At 35.8% G+C, this 22163-nt stretch overlaps 1 protein-coding gene across 5 annotated transcripts in view; it reads right to left on the bottom strand.

Moving 5' to 3' along the window:
* The window catches only part of CKAP5 (cytoskeleton associated protein 5), an 86617-nt gene that overhangs the window by 31621 nt on the left and 32833 nt on the right, over nt 1–22163 (bottom strand). For all 5 annotated transcript variants that reach the window (XM_081064349.1, XM_081064353.1, XM_081064350.1 and 2 more), the window contains exons 5-18: nt 20735–20906; nt 19986–20118; nt 19661–19761; nt 17144–17257; nt 12113–12217; nt 9583–9672; nt 9305–9469; nt 8615–8743; nt 7873–8055; nt 5612–5725; nt 5217–5327; nt 4150–4242; nt 2537–2722; nt 2001–2095 (exon numbers count right to left, since the gene is read on the bottom strand). In XM_081064349.1, the coding sequence (XP_080920475.1) occupies nt 2001–2095; nt 2537–2722; nt 4150–4242; nt 5217–5327; nt 5612–5725; nt 7873–8055; nt 8615–8743; nt 9305–9469; nt 9583–9672; nt 12113–12217; nt 17144–17257; nt 19661–19761; nt 19986–20118; nt 20735–20906 (1791 nt within the window). The remainder of the gene's footprint in view (nt 1–2000; nt 2096–2536; nt 2723–4149; nt 4243–5216; nt 5328–5611; nt 5726–7872; nt 8056–8614; nt 8744–9304; nt 9470–9582; nt 9673–12112; nt 12218–17143; nt 17258–19660; nt 19762–19985; nt 20119–20734; nt 20907–22163) is intronic.

Genomic DNA, 22163 nt, shown 5'->3' with positions numbered 1-22163 from the left:
GACTCCTCTCTCTTACGCCCAATATCCTATTCAGTTCTACTTTCAAAATATATTCTGAGTCATAACACTTCCACCTCTACAAACTATGTCCAAGCCACTATAACTTCTTGACAGGCTTATTCCAATAGCCTACTAAGTAGTCTCCCTGCTTCTGCCCTCACTCCTCACTATCTGTTCCCTGACTACAATCAACGATCCTATTACTTTTGTGCTCAACACCCTCTCATGGTTTCCAGCTTATTCAAAACTCAGAGGCCCTATATGACCTGGACTCCTGTTCTTTCTCTGATCTTATCTCTCACCACTCTCTACCCCCTCACTTATTCTTCTCCAGCTACATTCTGAAGAACAATCACTCCTTGCTATTTTTAAATAAATCACATGTGTTCCTACCATATGGTTTCTATACTTGCTGTTGTTCTCTTGGTCTAGAATATTCTTCTGCCAGATGGTCACAGCTAGCTCCCTCATGACCTAAAGGTCTCTGTTCAAACGTCATTGTTTCAGGAAGTACTCTTATTCTACCCTAGAGAAAATAACACCATTCGAACCACTCTAACGTGATACCACCTGACCCCTTATCCTTTATTTTTATTCTGTTGCTCTTGTATCTCCTGATATATTTTTTACTGTTCATTGTCATTTCTTCTTACTCAAATATAAATCCCATGAAAGAAGGAACTTAATCGTGTCCACGATGTATTCCTAAGGCCTAGAATAAATGAATGAATATGACAGGTGCTCATACGTAGTTGTTACATAAATGAATGAATGAAAGATCACCGATGAATAAAAAAAGAGAAAAATGCTCACCTGGCCTTTCTGTTATGCCAAGAGATTAGTTTTATATCAAAAACTATATAATTAAGAAAGGATTACAACAATACCCTCAACTATGGGAGGACACTACAGCTACTATACAATTTTTTGCTTGAATGACACTTGAATGATAACTTCTAGAGTAGTGTTTCTTCATTTGGTAGAACTTAGAACACTGTTTTGTAAGATTATTAAGAGGCATGTTATAAAAAGAAGCATGGCACAGAGAAAGGCAACATGCTTATTCTCTCCTGGAATCAGAATGCCTGTGTTCAAATCTTGGCTTTGCCACTTCCTAGATGTGACTTGGGCAGATTACTTAAGCTTTCTGTGCCCTAGTTTACTCATCTATAAAATGGAGATAACAATCCCTCACCTGGTTTATATGAAGATTAAATCAAATGAATTATTTAGAAAGTTCCTGGTATAAACTCTATAAAATTTTGTTAAATAAAACAAATGTGTTCAATATGCAAATAACCAACTGTTTCAGAAACAGTTGGTTAAATAGAGTTAAACAAGCTTGTCCACTGGCATGGATTGCCTTTAATTCCCCAGTGTATACTACAGGTCTCTAAACATGTGATTAAATGTAGCAATTTCCAAATGTATTTGACTAGAAATCCTTGCAACTGGTTTTTCTGTGGGACAGTTATTAACACTTGAGGGAAATCAACTTAGAGAATACTAACGTTAGTGGATATCAAAATGCAGGAGCACAAATCAATAGAGATAGTCTTTGACTTATGATGGTTTGACTTACGATTTTTCAACTTTATGATGGTGCAAAAGAGGTATGTATTCTACATTACATGAACTATCCAATACTTAATTAAAAAACAGGCTTTGTGTTAGATGATTTTGCCCAACTGTAGGCTAATGAAAGGGCTCTGAGCATGTTTAACATAGTCTAGGCTAAGCTCTGATGTGCAGAAGGTTAGGTGCAGTAAAGGCATTTTCAAAGTATATTTTCAACTTACAGTGGGTTTATCAGGATGTAACCCCGTCATAAGCCAAAGAGCATCTGTATTGTTCTGAGGAACAAATGTTGTTTTATATAAATTATATAACCCAGCTCTGGCTTCTTGGAAATAAGCAGAGATAGCTATAACAAATATAATCACCAGTTAGAGACTGGTAGAACATTTAAGTATTTTGTACTGGATTTCTTTCTTACTTACCCAGAAAAACCAAATTCTTTTATTGCATTTGATAGCCAATTCAGAGTTTCTGATTGATTCTTGGGATTCTTCTGTGAGAAAGCCATTGACATAACCTGTAGCAGTAGGGGAAAAAATGGTTCTGTTTTCTCTCACAGAAATATAGCATGACATTAAATCAGAAGTAGAGTAAGCCTGGTTTTCCCGATGCTAAAACAATTTCAAGAATGCCTTTATGAATGAAATCTTCAACTTACACAAGAAAATGAGGTAGATGACAATAATATCAAAAGCATTCTGGACTGTTTACAACTTTTTATTAGTCATCACTTTGGATGATAACATCTTAAAAGAAAATTATTCCCGTCTTTTATAGAATATTCTTGACTAAGATAAAGTTTAATTAGCAGGCAACAGTGTGTTATTAAGGGTAAAAATAAAAACACACTATCAAAAATGGCTTTACTTGAGAATAATTAAAGCTTAATTAGTAACCTTATATTAAAATTTGGGGAAAAACTCAGAAAACTTGGGGGAAGAAGCTCTGTGTCACGAACCTGTTCAGCTGTCCATGGCAACATACAAGCTTCGGCTATTGCTGTCAGAGCTTCTTTTGCATTGTTCCCACATTTCACATCTCCAATCTTGTCTACAAGGCCATCCAAGACAATCTGAGCTGAAGTTTTTGAAAAATTTCCCTTCTGGGCAATTAAAGCAACTATGTGAAGCTTCATCTGCATCACCTGAGCAAGGATAAAGGTATCACAGAGATGAGGAAGCCAAAGACATTTATTTATGTGCTTATTTTTCTAGTAGCCTGAAGATGTAACACAGTTAAGGACAGATGAGAACATAACCAAACTAAAGCCCGAATTTTAAACAAAGAAGCAAAATAACTTTTATCCTTCAACTATTACCGATTAAAGTAGCTAAGTGACAGCTTAGAGAGAAAAAAACCAAACCACTCAAAGTTTTAAAATATTAACAGTGTTACCACATGGGAAGTATATGAATTGAAAAATGTAATGTCTATATTCTCTGCCTCATATGATTATTATCATATAGCACTGAATACAGATCTTGAAATACAAAATAAATGACCATACTAACTATGTAACTCAGAGTTCCTACTAGAATTGCCCACAAAAAAACTATAACCCTCACGCACACACACACAACAGAACTTGAGAGATTTAAAGAACCTGTAGGTTTTTAAGTGGAAAAATGAAAGAAGCTGTGGGAAACCATTTAAAGATGTTAATGCAATGATGACAGATATATGGGACTTGGGGCCCCTTTGCCCATAAATCTTTCCCTTTGTCCCTGTTTGAATATTTTAATAACAAATGTTGGTGAAGATGTTGAGAAACTGGAACTCTCTTGCATTGCTGGTGGGAATACAAAATGGGGCACAATTTTGCAGAACTGTGGCAGTCCCTCAAAAAGGTTAAACATAAAGTTACCATGTGACCCAGGAATTCAACTCGTAGGTATATACTTAAGAGAATTAAAAACGTGTTCACACAAAAACTTGTACATAAATGTGCATTGCAGCGTTAGTCACAATAGCCAAAAAGTAGAAACAATGCAAATGCTCATCAACTTATGACGGGGAAATAGAACGTTGTACATCCATACAATGGAATATTATTTAACAATAAAAATGAATGCAGAGTTGATATATCCTACAATATGGATGAACAGTGAAAACACTATGTTAAGTAAAGGCAGACACAACAAAAGATCACATATTGTATCATTCCATTTATATGAAATATCGAGAAGTAATCCACAGAAACAGAACAGATTAATAGATGCCAGAGAATGGAGGGATGGGGACTTGGGGAGGAATAGAGAGTGACTGCTGATGGCTATGGAGTTTCTTTTGGGGGTGATGAAAATATCCTAAAATTATACAGTAGGAGGAGTTGCAGAACTATGTGAATATACTAAAAACCGCTACCTTGTATACTTTCAAAAAGGGAGTTTTACACTCTCAATAAAGTTGTTATACAGGATATATATGTATATATGAGGTGTGGTAAAAAAAATATGGTGAATGTTTAAATTGAAAAAATTTATTACAGTAAAAGACACATCGCCATTAATCCCCCTCAAAATACTCCCTCTTGCTTCAAATAAAGATAGTACATCTCCAATTTAAAAATACCTGAAAATTAGTTTCTTTCCATCCAGGTTTTTTGGCCAGCATCCTCACTAATGCCTGGCATGGCATATCAGTTCGGTCCATTAGTTCAACAGCCTTGAAATAAAACAGGAGAATAAGAGTTAAGGGGTAATGAGTAGTCCCAAGGGAACAGTATATATAAAAATCAAGTAAGGTGGTTGCCTCTGAAGAAGGGAGGAGAATAGAAATGAAGAGTGTTATAGAGGGAGCTTATATAATTCTGTTATAATGCTTTATTTCTTAAGTTGGATGTCTGGTGTATGGTCCTTATATCAATACAATTGAAACTTCCCCCCCACATTTTAGAAATTCACAAATAATTTGCTCCAAGGAAAGTAATAGTAACACAGTTTTCATTTGTGTAATGTGTGGCAGAAATTGCTTCATATTTTGACTTACTTGATTTTCTTAAAAACATAGCAAAGTAGGGTAGGTTAGAAGTGGTTAAAGTATTCAGTTTCAAAGATGCACAAGCTCAGGTCTAAACCCGACACATGGCAGATGCAGGACTGGAAGCCAGGATTCCTGGCTTAGTCCCAGTGTTCTTCCAGTTTCTCTGCACCCCTCCTCCTTAGAATCACAGAGTACATGCCAAAACGAACTACCATGCTCCTTTTCTGCAACATAGGTTGTTGAGAGGAGCTTCTCCTACCCAGTGATAATGTCTGTTCTTCCACGAATCAGGACGACAAAGAGAGAAACAGAAATGGATGAGGGGTGGTTTAAGTGGAGAGATCTGTTTGCCTAATAATATTAATGAACAAATACCACAATATTAAAATTCATCTAAACCTTATAATTCAGAATGAAGCTAATTTTCTCGAGTAAGTACTAAGTTATGAGCTTATAGAAACCCTAGGAAGAAGATGCTGAAAGACAAACACTAACACGGCATAAAAACCAAAACTATCCACCTCATCTTTAGTTGACACCCTGAAACATGTTCACTGGTTATAAAACACAGCAACCAGGACAAGTCCTTCACTTGTCAATTTCATCACTTCTATATCATGAATTTTCTTTCACTTAACTCATCCTTATGTACCTACTTTTTGGAACTCTTCCATACAGGCCAGCCTTTCCTTCCAGTTACTGCTGTCTAGAAGCTGTATACAGGTAGCAGGAAGCACAGCTGAAGCTTTTTCTTCACATACTTCTAGCTGTAAGATACAAAAACATTAAAATTAAAAACTGCTTAAGGAAACAGATGGTAAGAATGTAAAAATATCCCAGTGAAAGCTGTAAGAACAATCCTGTAGGTATGGTATAGTATCTGAGGCTTCCATTTTATTACCATAAAGGAGTTTATCTAAGGCACAGTTTCAAGAAGCTAAAAAGTATCAATCAACTATATATTGTAGAACTCAGCAAAGAAACAACTCAAATCTTCTCATAATGACTTTCCATGGTTTCATGAGCTTGAAGCATACTGTGTAATACTGACCGAGAGCTCAGGCTCCACTATTTCTTTGGTCTCCAGTCCTTTCTTGTTCTTGGTTCCAGCACTCCCTGGGCCTCCGGGTGCAGTTGGTTTCCCCTTCTTAGGTGGCCCGCCAGTCTAAAAGCAATTGCAAAAAAAATTATACCACTTAAGGATTTAGAACAGTGGTTCTTAAACTTTTGTGGCCCAGAGACTTCTTGAAAATTTGACTAAAATGGGGGATCACTGTAACTATGTATGGTGACAGATTAACTAGATTTATTGTGATCATTTTGCAATATATGCAAATACTGAATCATTAAGTTGTACACATGGAACTAATACAATGTTATATGTCAAGCATACCTCAATAAAAAATGTTTTTCAAATGAGGGATCACTCAATAACAACAACAAAAACCACAACATATTTTTGGTGCCCACAGTATTTAGCAGTTTCAAAGGCAGACAGTCCTTCTGAAGACCATTTATGGGGGACTCTGTAGACCCATTTTAAGAACCTCTAATTCAGAATGAGCTAATGAGGTAAATGAAATAAAAATGATGGACTGGAATTATATTACATTTACAGATTAATTTGAGAATTAACATTTGATGCTTCGAAATCTGTCCTATAATAGTAAAGGACAATTTCTAAGTTACAACATTTACTTACTACTTAATCACAAGGTTCCCCAGTTACAGAAGAACGAGTGTTCTAGTTATGTTGAAGACTGGCCGACTCACTGAATCTTTATTATTGTTTTAGTAATTTTTCAGTTGACTTGCTTGGCTTTACCAAGTATATAATTATATAATCTACAGAAATGCTAATTTTGCCTTTTCCTTCCTTCCTCATATTAACACCTCTTATTTTATTTTTTTGTCTGATTGCAGAGCATTATTAAACAATAATGGTACCAGCAGGCATTTGTCTCTTTTACCTCTCACTTTAATAGGAATACTTTTAGTATTTCATTATTATTAAGCATGATGTTGACTTTTGGTTTGCTGTGTCTACTGCTATTGGTGGATCTCTCCATATATATTTAGTCATGTCAAAGTATTCATTTATATGTGGTTAAAAATTTTTATCAAGAAGATATGTTGAAATGTATTATATTCCTTTCCAGTGTCTGAAATTAGATTTCTTGTCATCTATAAATTTAGTGAATTTTCTAACATTAACATCGAACCATCCTTGCAATCCTAGAATAAACTTCAGCTGGTCACACTTTTTACTGTATTCATTGGATTCTATCTGTGAATATTCTATTTAAACATCTTGATTTAAATGTATTTCACCCCAGTTTTGAAAGGTCACAAGAAAATAGCAGTTTATCACAAGGTACACAGCCAACGGCAGTAACATTAACATGGCAACACACATCACTGTTTACATCATTCCCTCTACCTATTTTTGGATACTTGTTAAGCAATGCCCCAAAGCTAAAAAGAAAATATAAAATTCCAGAGGACCAAATTAGTCTTCAACAGCCATAACTGTTCTGAAACCAATGTTATTTTGAACGTATTCTAAGCTTTAAAGGTGCAGTTAAAAACTAAGATACTGGTTTTGAATTAAATGGAAATCTCTAATAATTGCTGGTTTATGTCAGCAGTATGATTTTGTTGGTTCATATTAATAACCCCATAATGAGAGATTTGTTTTCTAATTCTAAAAATGGAAAATTTTATACCCTTTCATTAACTAGAACACCTCTTCTGGATCCCTTCCTATAATAGCACTCTCTGTATAGAGGTACCTCAATTAATAAATCTACTTTTCTTCTTTTTTTTTAAATGGACATATATGTTTATTGGCTTAGTAGGTTTACTGGCTGATACTATCCTACTTATCTTTTAAAAAGAGGAATTGAAGCAGGTTGCAACCCATATATACGTATGTATTTTTTCTAAAAAAGAATTCCTCATAAGAGAAAGCCAGCTAGTATGGAAGGGTTCATTCCATTAGCAAAATGATGAAGGTGATGTTACTAACACCAAGTACCTTGCTGCATTTTATTTCATTATTTAATGATACTTTCTGACCCATTAAAATGCAGTCCTGTACTTCCATTACCATTTTTATCTCTATTAAAGTTTCAAATAAACAAATGTATTGTTGGAATATTCTGACTTCATGGACGAATGTTCTGCTGTATTTTGAATGTGGTAAGGAGTTCCCATCTCAAATGAAATTATACTGGAAGGACAACCATGAACCTGAGACTTTATCTTATAAATTCTAATTTTTAAAGCATATTTTCCAAGTCATCTATGAACCTTAGTAGCAGGAGCCTTTTTTAAGGGTCCTGGTTTGGTTGCTGAAATGTCCTTTGTGTCCTTATCTCCTGCAGCCCCTGAAGCAGCAGTCCTTCCCGGCACAGGTTTGAATTCCTTCTTTTCAGCTGCCAGTCCAGCTTTCTTACCATGTACCAGCTCTACTTTTTCTGAACACTCTTTGATCTGGAGAATAGAGTTAAGAGGAATATCATTAAGCCCAATTTTGAAACACAATTACTACATTATTACTTAATGGGTCGTCTAAATTGCAACTACATGAGCATTCAGAGAGAAAAGTTTCCTTTTCAACAATGATAAATTATCCGGACTTTCTTACATTTTATTTCTACACAAATTACAATTATAATAAACTTACAATAACCACATTTTATATAGACGACATTCATGTTTAGAAAGGTAATTTTCCAGATATTAGAAATAAATTTATCTTAAAACACTGTTTTCACCTCCTCTACAGATTGTGGTCACTTAGCTTTATTTTTTTGTATGATTTGAAAAATATTTCTCCTAATATGATTACTGCAGCTTGGGATAAAATTTAAATGTTCAAAAGCTGTTTTCAAACTCTAGGTTTGAACTACCAGTGGTAATGAACTAAATTTCACGAGTTGGTATCAGCATGTTCGTCTTAATGAAGCCAAACAGACAAAATTGAAATAAATCTGTAATGCACAGAGACTGGACTGCTGTCCAATTTCATTATAGTCCATTACTAACCTACCTTATCAAGCTTGAGTTTGTCCACATCGACTAAGAACGGGTTTACTACTTTCTCACCAACCACCTTCAGAGCAGTACCCAGTGCTTCAAATGCAGCATCTCTGACTTCAGGAGCAGAATCATTGATGTGCTACAGTCCGAAAGTAAACAAAATGATCTTAATACAAGGTGTTTTAGGTATTACTGATTTTAATTCAGATTGATGATGGCTGGATAAAGAATTTGCCTTTTACAATTCACTGAAGCTAAGTGTACCTTTTCTTTTGCCAATTAACAGTTACTCTTTCACAAATTTCTTTTTTAAGGAAACCTCTGAGAATCCATTCAGCTGTAAGTGCCTCCTTTCCTCCTACCCTCTATCTAAAATGCCTCACACTCAAATGATCTTCAAATACTCCAAATTATACGCCTGTGCTGGGCCAGATCCAGCCGAACACCAGTAAATGGGCCAAAGAAGAAACAAAATGTTTAGCAGTTAGTGGAGTCATAAAGGTAACTTGTGCTTCAAGACTAGGAACACAACAACAACACAAGAATTTGGATTCAGTTTCCAAAGCTGCAGGGTTGGCTCCTCAAAAGACCATAATCCATAATCTTGTCTGAGAGTCAAGTGGTCACTGCACATAATTAGTAGGAAATAAAAAAATCTTTCTGAGATAGAAAATATTCCAACTTCAAAGAGAATCTATACCTTAAGTAGAGCAGCGCAAAAGGGCTTCAGCAAGCTCTTTGGCAGCGTAGACGCAGTGCAGTGGCGGAAGCTTCTTGCAATAAAGAGAGATGTCTGCTGCTTGATGGTAGGATTTTTGTTATCCATTACTGCTAAAACATCCTCACTGATGTTCTGTAGAGTGGTCTTTAGGAAAAAAATGTGGTCAGTAAGCTCTTCTCAAGTGTAAAGAACAATCAAAATATTATGTTGACAAAACCTACTTTTGATAAAAGCACTGACTCATGCTGTCAACTTACAGTAAGGAAGATTGCATCCATTGCCTCCTGCAGAGCTTGTACTACGTGAGGCTTCTTCTCTTTGAATTTCTCCAAAATAGTTGGCACAACCTGTAAAAATGAACAGCTGGAACATTACTTGGCAACAAAAAGGAATGAAATACTGATACACACTACAATATAGATGAACTTTGGAAACATTATGCTAACTGTAAGAAGCCAGTCACAAAGGACCACATATGTATAATTCCATTTATATGGAATGTCAAATCCGTAGAGACAGAAAGTAGATTAGTGGTCACCAGGGTCTGAGGGGAGTGGAGAATGAGGAGTGACTGCTAAGGGTTTCGTTATGGAGTGATAAAAAATGTTCTGGAATTAGTAATGGTTACACAACCTTGTGAATATCCTAAAACCACTGAATTACATACTTTAAGAGGGTGAATTTTATAGCATGTAAGTTATATTTCAATAAAGCTATTATTAAAACAATGTTTGGCTCTACCAAAACAAACAAAAAGTGAACATCTAAGTTGGATAAAAAGCCATTTCCATTTTTGAAGGGAATAAGACTTATGCTAGAATAATTAAGAGTTCCCATTCTGTATCACGGTGGCAGTGCTTCTCAACCTTTTTTCTGCATCTGCACCTTATATGCAACCATAAAGCCACTTCCGTCAGTAACATCTTTTATTAGACAAAATGAATCTCAGCAAGGTGGATTTACAGGCATAGTATATAATCCTCTCCCCACCATGCCCAAGATTCTGATATACCACACTGGATTGGATGTCTCCTGCCCACTAAAGAAAAAAGAAATAGTACCAGAAATTATAGCAATTTTGATCAGAATTATATCGTCTTATTCAAATACTCAGTTTAGATCAGTAAAGTTGGAATTTTTATAATTTTTATCTTATAAGTTATCAATAATGTATTAAATATTTATTGAATGCCTAATACATCTATTGAGTGCCAAGCATTGTGCTAGCAGGCAAATTAAAGCTGTTTGTTAAGGTCCAAAGGATATAGGAAAAGCTCATTGGCATCCAAAATAATTTTTTTTTCAAGATTTCACAGAAATGATACAGATTAGGAGAGTATGGTTCTCATGAAGAAATATGAAAGCCTTTTTAATACTAGGAGTTAATTATAAACTTGAAAACCAAAATATTTTAATGGCTATAAAGCTAAAGTTTACTTTTATATGTATTACTAAAAAGACAGTTTATAAATAGCTAAAGAAAATAAAGCTGAACCACTAACAAACTTGTTATCAAACAGCATTAAGGGAGAAGGGGAAGAAATCCCCAAACCATGAAGCACTGGAGATATTCTTTAACCTGCACAACTAACTATCACAAAGCCAAGATCAGAACTCAAATAAGAGGGCCAGGCAATCATCCAACTATAATTTAGCAAATTAAAATGTATTTTAAAAATTGTTTTTTAGCTTGAATAGATATTCCTAACACAAAAGTATAAAATATTCTAACAAGTGACGTAAAGCTGACCAAAAGCTAATACACTCTAGCTCACACACACATTATATAATAAATATTCCTAATTACTATAAAAATACTAATTATAATTTTACTCCAATATGTGTAAGGCTTTTATAGGATCTTATTTTTATTTCCCTGGTAATCAGCTAGTCATGATTTATTTTTATTTGGTACTGTCTTCTTTTTTTCAATTAAGTTCTCTGAATTATTTTTAATGCTATGAGTAAGCAAGCTCCAAATACCATAACTAAGTGAGGTTAGGTATTAGCTTCACATTATAAAAGTGACACATGACTACAGACTATTAGGAGACTCTGAAATCAATCTAGGGAATCAAATGATCAAGTGGCTAGTAAGTTAAACCCTAAAGCTCAGTACAATTAATTTTCCGGATGCTGAAGCATTCTAAGTAGTTCAGACCAGATTTAGAGGCCGACTGACAGATGCCACACACAGGTAAACATTTCAATTGATTAAAACTATTACCAAACTTGATTGTTTCCTCATTTATACAAAGAAAATAGTATGCTCAACAAATGTCTCCAGTCAGATTTTCTTAGAATATACTACACTGATGTCACCAACAGTGCAACCTATATAAAATGTCTCAAGCATATGAGTAAATTGTTATATTTTTAAAATAGAAAAACACTGTAAATTATATTTTATATATTAATTCACTTCTGGTTTTATATTGTCTTTCCTACTCTCATTTATACTCTGTCCTGTTTATCATAAGTTTTATTTCATTCTGTTATACAGTACATACTGTTGTGAGAATCAAGCAAGATGGTAATAATAAGCAAATCAACTCAACTAAGTACTTTAGGCTAAGTGCCTGATTTTCTCTATAAAGCTAATGAATTGTTATAACATCTTTATTGAAATGTTGTAGAGTTATGCTCAATATTAATAAAACTTAGTGAGAAATTTACTTTGCCCAATATGTGAAGATCTATGCCAAAGAGCTGTTTTAAATCAGAGCAAACCAGTCTGACATTTTTGATAATATTGTTGATTTGCACTTAAAAAGGAGTGTTACTTACATGTCCTGCGTATTGTCCAAATTTCTTCCTTAGTCCAACAGCCAGGCCAGTAAGACATTTTGCTGCCAAAGCCACCAACATGACATTGGTGTCCTTTCCAACTACCTACAAAAAGGGAAAACAAGGAAAACAAAATAGTCAGAGCCCTGTAGAACAGAACTGAAAACTTACTCTTAAAAGAGCTCTGAAAGCTTTTATGCTAATGGATAGCTTATTATGTTTCCTACAAAACAGGAAAGATTCTTCTTTAACAATATCAAATTTGGGTGATTCCCTTCAGGATGTTTAGTCTCCTATCTTAAAGTTCTACCAATAAAATGTACAGAAAACCACAACTTTAAATCACTAACTCTCCATTAGTGGTAGTCTGGGCTGTCAGTGCTGCGTGCTGTAGAGGAGGTTACTCTGATAATGGCAGAGAAGCTGGAGGCCAGCTGACTGCTTTGGGGCAGGGGAAGCCAAAAGAGAGAGCATCTCTGGAAGACGTCAAAAGGCAGCAGCTCTAACACACACCCAGGGAGCACCAGTAGAAACTGCTGTAGATACCTTCAAGAAGCTCCTGGGAGTGCTAAATTGCAAATGCCACTGCACCCATTCCTCTAAGGGAGCTTCTGGCCTTGCAGCTGCCATTTTAGTTACCTAATGATCATCAAGTTTACATTTAGAGCCTCTGAGCAGAATCTCCTCCAGCACTGTTTATACTACCACCCTCCTACACGACACCCCCCAGAGCCTAGCACTTATCAAAACTCACAGGTGGTAGGTATATCTGTGTCAATTTAGCAGGACAGTGACTTGCCTGGGTTCCTTCCTGCTAACATTTTACTGTGCTGTACTGCCCAAGTCACCTGGTGTTAAAAAGCTGCTTTACTTTTAATTGCCCCAAACCCTTGTTTTGCACTCTCTTCCCAGAAGAAGTAATGCTTCCATTTTGTCTTTGGATTTTATCTAGTCCCTAAGATCTGGTTATCTCTAAGGAGAATGTTTCATTCTAGATTCCCTGAACTAAAAAACCTTTAGCGCACAGCACGCACGGCACCTACAGGTACTCCACAGAGCTGAGGAGTAAGGATTAAGAGCGTAACACTTATTAAAAACAAGTTAGATGACATAATTTTATAGGTGCTTTATAGTGTTATTTCATTTAATATTCACCCAAACCCTATAAAGTAGGTACTGCTATTCTCTCGATTTTGCAGTTTTCAAAAATTAAATGGAGATTAACTTGCTCAAGGTCACAGAGCTAGCAAATACTCGTACCGTAGTGCTGTGGTTCAGACCTCTTGCTCTCCCTCTAGAGCATATTCTCCCTCTAAACTCACGTTAGGGAAAAATCATTTACTTTATGAGAAGATGAGATCAGGGTCCTAAGAAACATTCTGTTAACATTCTAATTAATTACGATAAATCTATGGAGAAAAAAACTCCATTCAGTCCTGTATTGAACTCACTACCGGCACTTGTAAATGTTTGGATTATTTTTCTTTACCAAAACACCTCTCAGGTATTATTTAGATGCTAGACTTTATATTTAACATTTAAATGTATATCTAGGGTTGGTCATCAAAAACATGCCAGACCCCATTCCAAGAAATCCTAGTTCAATGATCTGGCATGGGATTTGGACATCAGTATTTTAATACAGCTCAAAAGGTGATTTTGTTATACCAGTTAAAGGCCATCATTCACCCCACTCTTAGGAGAATACCTCTCCTTTCCCACTATTAGAGCAGTAAGCCGTGGGAGCTGAACCCTAGATGGTGATAATGCTAATGTAAAGCTTTGAAAAGGACCCTGTGAACTTATTATAGTTCAAGATGGTAAAGGATTTTATGAACTTATAGGTGAGTGATGGACCAGGCACCTAGTACATATCTGCCTATCAACACTCATTGTCACACACCCGTTTGACTAAAAATAAAATTGTTCTCAACTGGGAAATGGAAGTGGGGAAGGTAAAGACGTGTTTATTTTAAAGAAAACTACTGTATGTAGGGGGACTCCATTCCAGAGTTGAGAAAAACTCAGTGAGTCTATTCTAGACTGGGGAAAGGAAGCTTTAGCTCACAATGTTAATGTAAACTAAATAATGGGAAATAATCTATAATTAAAAGTGCTGTCACTTCTCCCATAAATTTAGGGCTACAATGTAATTTTAGGTAATTATCAATTAGTATTTATCTTTAACTAGCATGTAAGCCACTAGTTAATAGTAATCAAAACAAAAACACTCTTGACAGAGGGAGAAATCAATGAAACCCATCATTATTGTGTTTGGAAATCTATGGTGAATATAAGCAACAATTAATGGAGGAAACGTAGAAAGACCAAGTGTAAAAAAGGTTAATACCACATAGAAAGTCTGGAGATTATATAACAAAACACCTTAAAAACCCAAATCTTTATCTAAAAATTAAAAATATGTATATATTAATCAACTTCTATAGGTAATTAGCAAAGTCAAAGAAACTTCCTGAAGGGTAGGTAGAAGGGAGGGGAAAGAGGGAAGACATCATATAAAAGAAAGAACTATAACCTGTCAGAACAGGAAAGCCCACAAAATATCAGGTGACAACTCGAAAGACAGTTTAATAAATTATTTCAGGAATACTATAAAGAATTTCAAAACGAATAGGTCTTTACTCCTTGTGTTAAAGGAAAACATTGGGAAATTAGTGGGATTATTTGATACAGAGAGGAGAGACTATTTACGGCGGGAAGAGGGATCGGTCTATATCGTATTCTTCAGTCTCTGTCTCTTTGATTTCACCATTTTTAATATGTCTCTGTTAAGTCAACATAATATGTGAAGTTTGTGTTTACACCTAAGTAAAATCACAAATGAAATATTTTTAAAATGTCATGTTCAGGTCACTTTATACAGCTGAGGTTAACTTTTCATTGTTTTAAATATTTTAGCCACATAATTAAGGTTCGTGTCTGTAGCCTCTGACTGACTGCCCTCATTTCAACATGTGAAGAGGGAAAAACATTTCTCCTGCTACTCTAGATCTCACAGAAATCTATGTCTACTCAGATATAAAGTCCATGACCCTCCCTGTATAGAATACAGCAAGAGATTACGTTTATATTACAATGCCAGTGGAAATCACAAACCAGTCTTTATCTGAAAAGCTAATATCCTAAAAAAATGCACGTAGAGAACATCGATTAATATTCCTTATTGTCAGATAAGAAAAAATAAAAGCTTTTATTTGAGGCATTGAGAATTCAGTGATAGGGCAGTAAGATTCCTGATAAAAATTATATACTAGAGAATCTGAAAGTCTCTTCAAGGCCACTAGACTCTCACTTCCCCTCTCTTAGTGCCTTCTTCCCCTTCCCTCTTTCCTCCCAGGCTCCAGGATGGTGCAATCTTTTCCCTCAGGGCAATTCCCTTTTAATTACGCTTGCCTGACTCTGTGGCTCTTCAAGATGGAAGACTGATGACTCAACAAAGATTTTGACAAATCATATCCTTGCCTTCAAATCCCACATAAGAGGGAAGCATAGGAAGGCTGACTAGGAGAAACCAGTCCATCCTCATTATTCATGGACTTCGTATTTGCGAATTCACCTACTGGTTAAAATTTATTTATCATCCCCAAATCAGTACTCATGGTACTTTCCTGGTAATTCAGACAAGCACAGCTGCAAAAAATCTGAGTTGCCTGATGTGCATATTTCCTGCTGAGACTGAACAAAGCAATACTCTGCCTCTTCTTTCAGCTCTCATACAGTAAACAAGCATCTTTTTCACGGTCTATTTACGCCATGTTGGTTTCTTTTTTGTTTTGCTTTTTGCATTTTGATCCTTTCTCTTGGTGCTTTCCCTGTTAAAATGACCCCCAAGTGTAGTGCTGAAGTGCTGTCTAGCGCAAAAAGACTGTGATGTGTCTTACACAGAAATTATGTGTTAGATAAATTCTTTTTGGGCACAAGTTACAGTGCGGTTGGCTGTGAGTTCAATGTTAACGAATAGATAATATATATTAAATAAGATGTCTTCAAACAGAATTAAACAAAGTTGTGCGTTGTTTTATGTATCATTGATGAAAATGTTATGACCAAAGGTTGCAGGACCCTAGCCCTGTATTTCCCCTAGGAACAATGGTTCAGGATTTGCTAATTCAGCATTTGTGGTAACTTGATAAACATAATTACCAGGAATAATGAGAATTACTGTATTTACATGTGTATATAATTAAAGATTAACCTCCTCTCCCCACTATTTTAACCCTCTGTAATTTCCGGCTGAGGAAGCAAAGTTTTCAACCCGGTGTATTCAAGATGATGTTTTCAGTTTGTTCTTCAGCTCTGTAACTACAGCTACAGTGTTTGATCTATACTTTCAGATTTTATGAAAAGCCCCATCTACAGAAATATCTGCTAGCAGCACTCAGGTTGGTTAGACTTAAGCAATACCAAGGGGATATTTTCTAAAACTATTTCTTTCTTTTTTTTTTTGATTGGTTCATTCATGTATTCTTTTCTTTAGATTCCACATATAAGTGAGACCATATGGTATCTGTCTTTCTCTGCCTGACTTATTTCACTTAACGTTATGTTCTTTAGGTCCCTCCATTGTTGCAAATGGCAAGATTTCATCCTTCGTTAGGTTTCTTCTTATTTAGTACTTGCCTGCTTTAAAATCGACACACATCCCACATCCTTTGCTTTAGGGTGGCATCATTCGCTATCTAAAAAGTCTTCACATTTAATATCTGTCCATTAAATGAAGCCAATTTAAATAGTTCATCCTACAAAATTATAAAACTGGAACAGCTGGGTCTAGATCAGCAAGACCCTCTTTTTCTTGAGGTTTGCACATGCTATCAAATAGCACATTAAAGTCAAAGTGATAAAAAACAAAGATTAAAAACGAATCCCTCCAAACTAACCTGGGCCAATTATTTTGAACAATGCTCCCTAAATGGCAATGCAGTTGTGATAAAAAGGATGACTGATAAAGAGAAATTCAGCAGCCTGGACTATTGCTGGGATACCAACGTTGAAACTCCTCACATTTACCTTCTTTAATGCTTTTACCAAATCCGCATAATCGCCTGCTTCCAATTTGGGGTTTTTCACTAGTACTTCTACAGCCTCCAGGGCTTCTTTTCTCTCTTGCCATTTTTTTGCTTCCTGCAAGACACAATAGGAGTCACTTATAGAACAGAAAAAAAGAGAGCAAATAAAGTATTTCTTGCATGCTACTAATTCAAAGATAAATACCTTTTGTTTTCAGAAACCTTTTCTAAAGCTGGTTAAAAAACAAAATTGCAAAACTGTGCAGCTAATCAGAATGTTTTGTTCATATATACAAAATTTTTGTTCATATGTAGAAAGTATTTTCATAACATTTCATAACCCTAAAGTTCTATAATAAGTAAATGGAATGAGATGACAGAGATTTTTCCTTCTCATTTTCTAAGCAAATATTAGTAAGCGGGTATTAAACAGAAAACATTGACAGAAAGCATTTCTAGCATATCTGACAGTGGCACAACTACCGGAGAAAGCAATTTCCATACTGACAACATTAAAAAGAGCAGAAAAGAACAATCACGTAACCAACAACCAAAACTGTTCTAACTTTGGAGATTAGTTTTCTGGATTGGGGGTAAAATGCTAATCCTTTTGTTTTATAGCCATAAAATAGAATATGCTCTAGTAGAACTCAAGCAATCATTCAGTAATTTGAATATACACTCTTTGAAAGAACTGGGGATACAAAGAAATGGTGAACTGGTTATCCTAGAGGACATTACAGTTCAATTTATCAAATATTTGCTAGTCAGAAGCTTATAGGATACTCAAAGAGCTGATAAAGGAAGATCTTTAGTAAAAAACTACCAGGTCATGACCACTAGGAAAGGAGAAGTAGTAAGTGCGAGCTGCTTTGGTAATACAGCAGGAGGACTCAACCTAGTTTAGGCTGACAGGTAGGATCTCCCCTAAAAGAACTTAAGGTGAGACCTAGAAGATAAAGAGGTATTATGAGGTGAATGGGGGAAGAAGAATGTTATAGGCAGAAAGAACAACGATGTTATGGCCCACAGTTTAGGGGGGAAAAAAACAAGTGTGGCACATTTGACACTGGGAGAAGTTTGGTATGACTGGAGCGTAGAGAGTGAGAGCAATTAGAGATGTAGCTGATAGGTAAGCATGGGCCTCCAGGGCCACAGGACAATTTCAGACATCTCTTAAAACCCATGGAAACCACTGAAGGATTTTAGCAAGGTAATATGAGAAGGTTTGTATTTTCAAAAATGACACCTCTAAGTGCATTGTGAAATACGATGGGAAGGAGAAGGAGGCAAGAGCAGAGACAGGGAGTCTTGTAAAAAGACTACTATAGCATGCAAGGCAAGCTATGATGGTGGTTGGGATAAGACTGTTTCTCAATTGGGGAGAATTTTGTCTCTTGGGGTACATTTAGCAATGTCTGGAGACATTTTTTATTATCGTGACTTGGAGGAATGTTATTACTCTAACAGGTGGGTAAGGGCCAGAGATGCTGCTAAATATCCTACAATGCACAGGATAGTCTCCCCAAACAAAGAACTATCTGGAGAAAAAATGTCAACAGTGCCAAGGTCAAGAAACCCTGGGGTAAAGTAGTGGCAGTGGGATGGAGAAAAGGAGATGCATTTGAGACATACTTAAAGGTAAAACTGGAGTGACAATGAGGAAAACAGAGAAGTTAAAAATAATGTTTGACAGGAAAGATGGCACTGCCTGTAGGCTACATGTGGGGCGGGCTCCGCACAGGGGTGGTGGCAGCTGTCCCTCTAGCCCTCACCCTGAAGCCTCTGTGTGTCTCTGGTGACTCTCGAGTTACCGCCCCTCCGCCGGAACCCAGGGGTCAGTTTCTGTTGCATGCAACTAAGAACCCTGACTAATATAGAGAAGTCAAATGACTTTCCCAAAGTTATCCAGCCAGCAAACAGAAATTTTGTCTCAAACATAGGAATGCAAACATGATGGCTGGAGCTGGAGCAATCATCTTGAATCAGGATATGACACTGGCCCATGTATGGAAGCTGTGTGCTGAGAAGTGCAGAGCAACAGGGTAGAAGAACTCTGGATCCCAGTGACTGAGGAGCTATCATTAGTCCTGGACTTTCAATGTTAACATTTGCGAAAAATAAACATCTACCTTGTCTAAGCCAAAAAAAAAAAGAATAATGTTCGAGTTTTTGGTAAGGAGTGTAAAAAAGTGCAATACCATGTTTCCCCGAAAATAAGGCCTAACTGGAACATAAGTCCTAGCATGATTTTTCAGGATGACATCCCCTGAATATAAGCCCTAATGTGTCTTTTGGAGCAAAACTTAATATACGACCCGATCTTATTTTCGGGGAAACATGGTAGGAGGTATATATACAAAGCAGGATGGGAACAAAGAAGAAGCAACTGACTCAGTCTACTAGGGAAGATCCAGATGGAAGCGGCACACCAGGACATGACTCACAGAGCATTCTCTAATTTTACTTAAGTAAGTATTTAAAATGAAATAAATGAAAGAAGTGTACTAGGACTTACAATTTTGTCATAAAAGTCTTTGGGAAGTTTGGAAAGAATTTCTACTGCTTCCAAAAGCTCATAAGCATCTATCTGTGGCACTTCATCACCATCGTCACCACCTTCCAGGAGAAAAACAAAACAAACCTTAAAAATGGATGGTTTTACGACCAGTCCTTCCACACCCTTCATGGAATCTTGATACAGACGGGATCAATGTTATAAGTGCCATGTACTGACATTGTATTAAGTGGCAATCCTACAGAGTGCTTAGTGAACGTAGGTTCCTGTGCTAGGGCCCGTTCTTGCTAGTTTTTATAGAAAGCAGTGTTTAAAACTGGCTTACCTCCCTCGGCATCTCCACCAGCAGACTGCTGCTGTTCCAATTTCGCTTCTAGTTCCTGCTGGGAACGCAGAAATCGAGTTGGTCTAGGAGCACCTGTTGGCAGTTTGACCCATTCTTCTTCTAGTTCTTTCAACTGCAAATATAAAATATTTTAGAAACACATATACATCTCCACTGTTAGAGAACATACTTAACATTTATATTTAATAACACATCAGAATTTAATTTCTTAATTATGTGACTAAAAAGACAAACAGGATAAATTTAAATTGCATACATTTTGTAGCATAAGTCAAACTGACTTATATTTACTATACTGAAGATGTATGACCAAGCACATAGAAAAAAGAATAAAGTCCATTTTTTAGGACACTTTCATTAGTCCATCAATTCAGATATATTTGTATCACATAAAGTCTCCAAAACCAATTGTAACAAAAATAAAGAGAATATTTGTTTGGACAAAATACATTTAAGTCCTGTCACCAAGAACATTATACAGGGATCTTCTAAAATGCTATCGGTGAAACATTAACATACTGGAATCACCGAATGTGTGGTATTTAACTTGAGAGGACAAAGTAACAGCAGAGACAGTTGGCTATGTTCAGAAAAATCAACTGATTTTAAAATTAAGAATGAGAAACAATTATTAATATTTCTAAGGACAGAATATCAACAACAGGGAAAGGAAGGAGCTATCTTCATATTCACCTTTTGCAAAGACAACCCCAAACTTTGTGCCTCACCTGAACAGAGTTGATGTTCTGTAACGGGGGCCGCAGGGCATCGCGAATCCATCTGTAAATCTCCACAGCAATCAGTTTGGCTTCATCTCGAACAGCCTTCTCTCGAGACTCAAAGAGTTTTGGCAACACTTTGATAATTGGCTTAAGCAAGACGATTTTGGAACCAAATTCACTAGAAGTAAAAAAATTAGGGAAAAAAACGTCAACATGCAAGATGCTTGGGTAAAGTGTTTGTTTCATTCACTTAAACATACTTCCATACCTACATATTATAATAATAGACTTATGTAGGTTGAGTTTTAAGGCACAAAATAAAAAAGAACTCACAATTACACGTTTAGATATCATTCTTCCAAGAATACTATTTATGTAGGGTCTAAAATATTATTATCATTTTAAAACTAACTTTCTAGGTAACGAGACAAGGAATAATTCAAGTCTACAAAGGACCAACACTTATGTAGTATCTTAAATACATATGTATATACATATATAAGCTTAAAAATATAAACAAGTCAGTTTATAAATATTTAGATGAGTGAAATCTGCTTTTAATAAACTTTCAATAGTTCTTATAACTAAAGTAGTTCAGTCCACTCGAGCGATCACTAATCCTGGCAGTTATGTGTTTCATTCCTGAAGCTATCGCATTGTAACTCCAGGCAACTTAAATCTCTTTCCTTTAGTTTTCTAAGGGGAAAACAGTTGCATTCTGACTTCTTTTAAAAAGGTAACACATTTAACTTTACATATCTGTCACATACTATATTTTTAAGGTCCCAACTGGCCAAATTTAGTTTTCTGATTCACTGCTAACATTTCTGAGTAACAAATTCTGGAGCAAGAGGGATTTAGTTATGAAAGAACACTGAAATTCTTGGTAGGGCCCACATATATTATTTATCTATTATCCAATGTGTACAAATTTATCTCACATGCATAAGTGTAACAAAATTTTTCAGTAATAGCTACTGACATACTCCAACAGGCTAAAGAATGAGACTGAAAATACTCTCCTTGGACAGCAATGTTTAAGACACCTGGTTCTGTAAATAGTTTAAATACAGACATCTTAACATGAAACTGAACTAGATAACTTCCAAGCCTACCTTTAACTATCTCTTTTATTTTCATATTAAAGAATGTTTTAACTTGGCTCAGCTGACCTTTAAGATTAAAGGGAAATCAGAACTGATGGTGATAGTAAACTATTCTTTTAAGGATACTGATCATGGCACCTGAAGAACCTAACATTTGGGATCTTTTAATTTTGTTTTACATTACTACTGTTTCATCTGGTTTTGTGTTTGTTTCACTATCTTGGCCTGCTTCTGAAAGATTAAAAACAAAAACAAAAACAGATGGAGCCAGTCCATAGTAAAAAGACACCTTAACAAAGCAAAAGCTAATCCTGATACTAAACATATTA

The sequence above is a fragment of the Rhinolophus hipposideros genome (genome assembly GCF_964194185.1).
Source record: "Rhinolophus hipposideros genome assembly, chromosome: 10".
In the NCBI taxonomy this organism is placed as follows: domain Eukaryota; kingdom Metazoa; phylum Chordata; class Mammalia; order Chiroptera; family Rhinolophidae; genus Rhinolophus; species Rhinolophus hipposideros.
The sequence above is the reverse complement of the archived record's forward strand: the minus strand, read 5'-3'. Positions and strand labels throughout refer to the sequence as shown.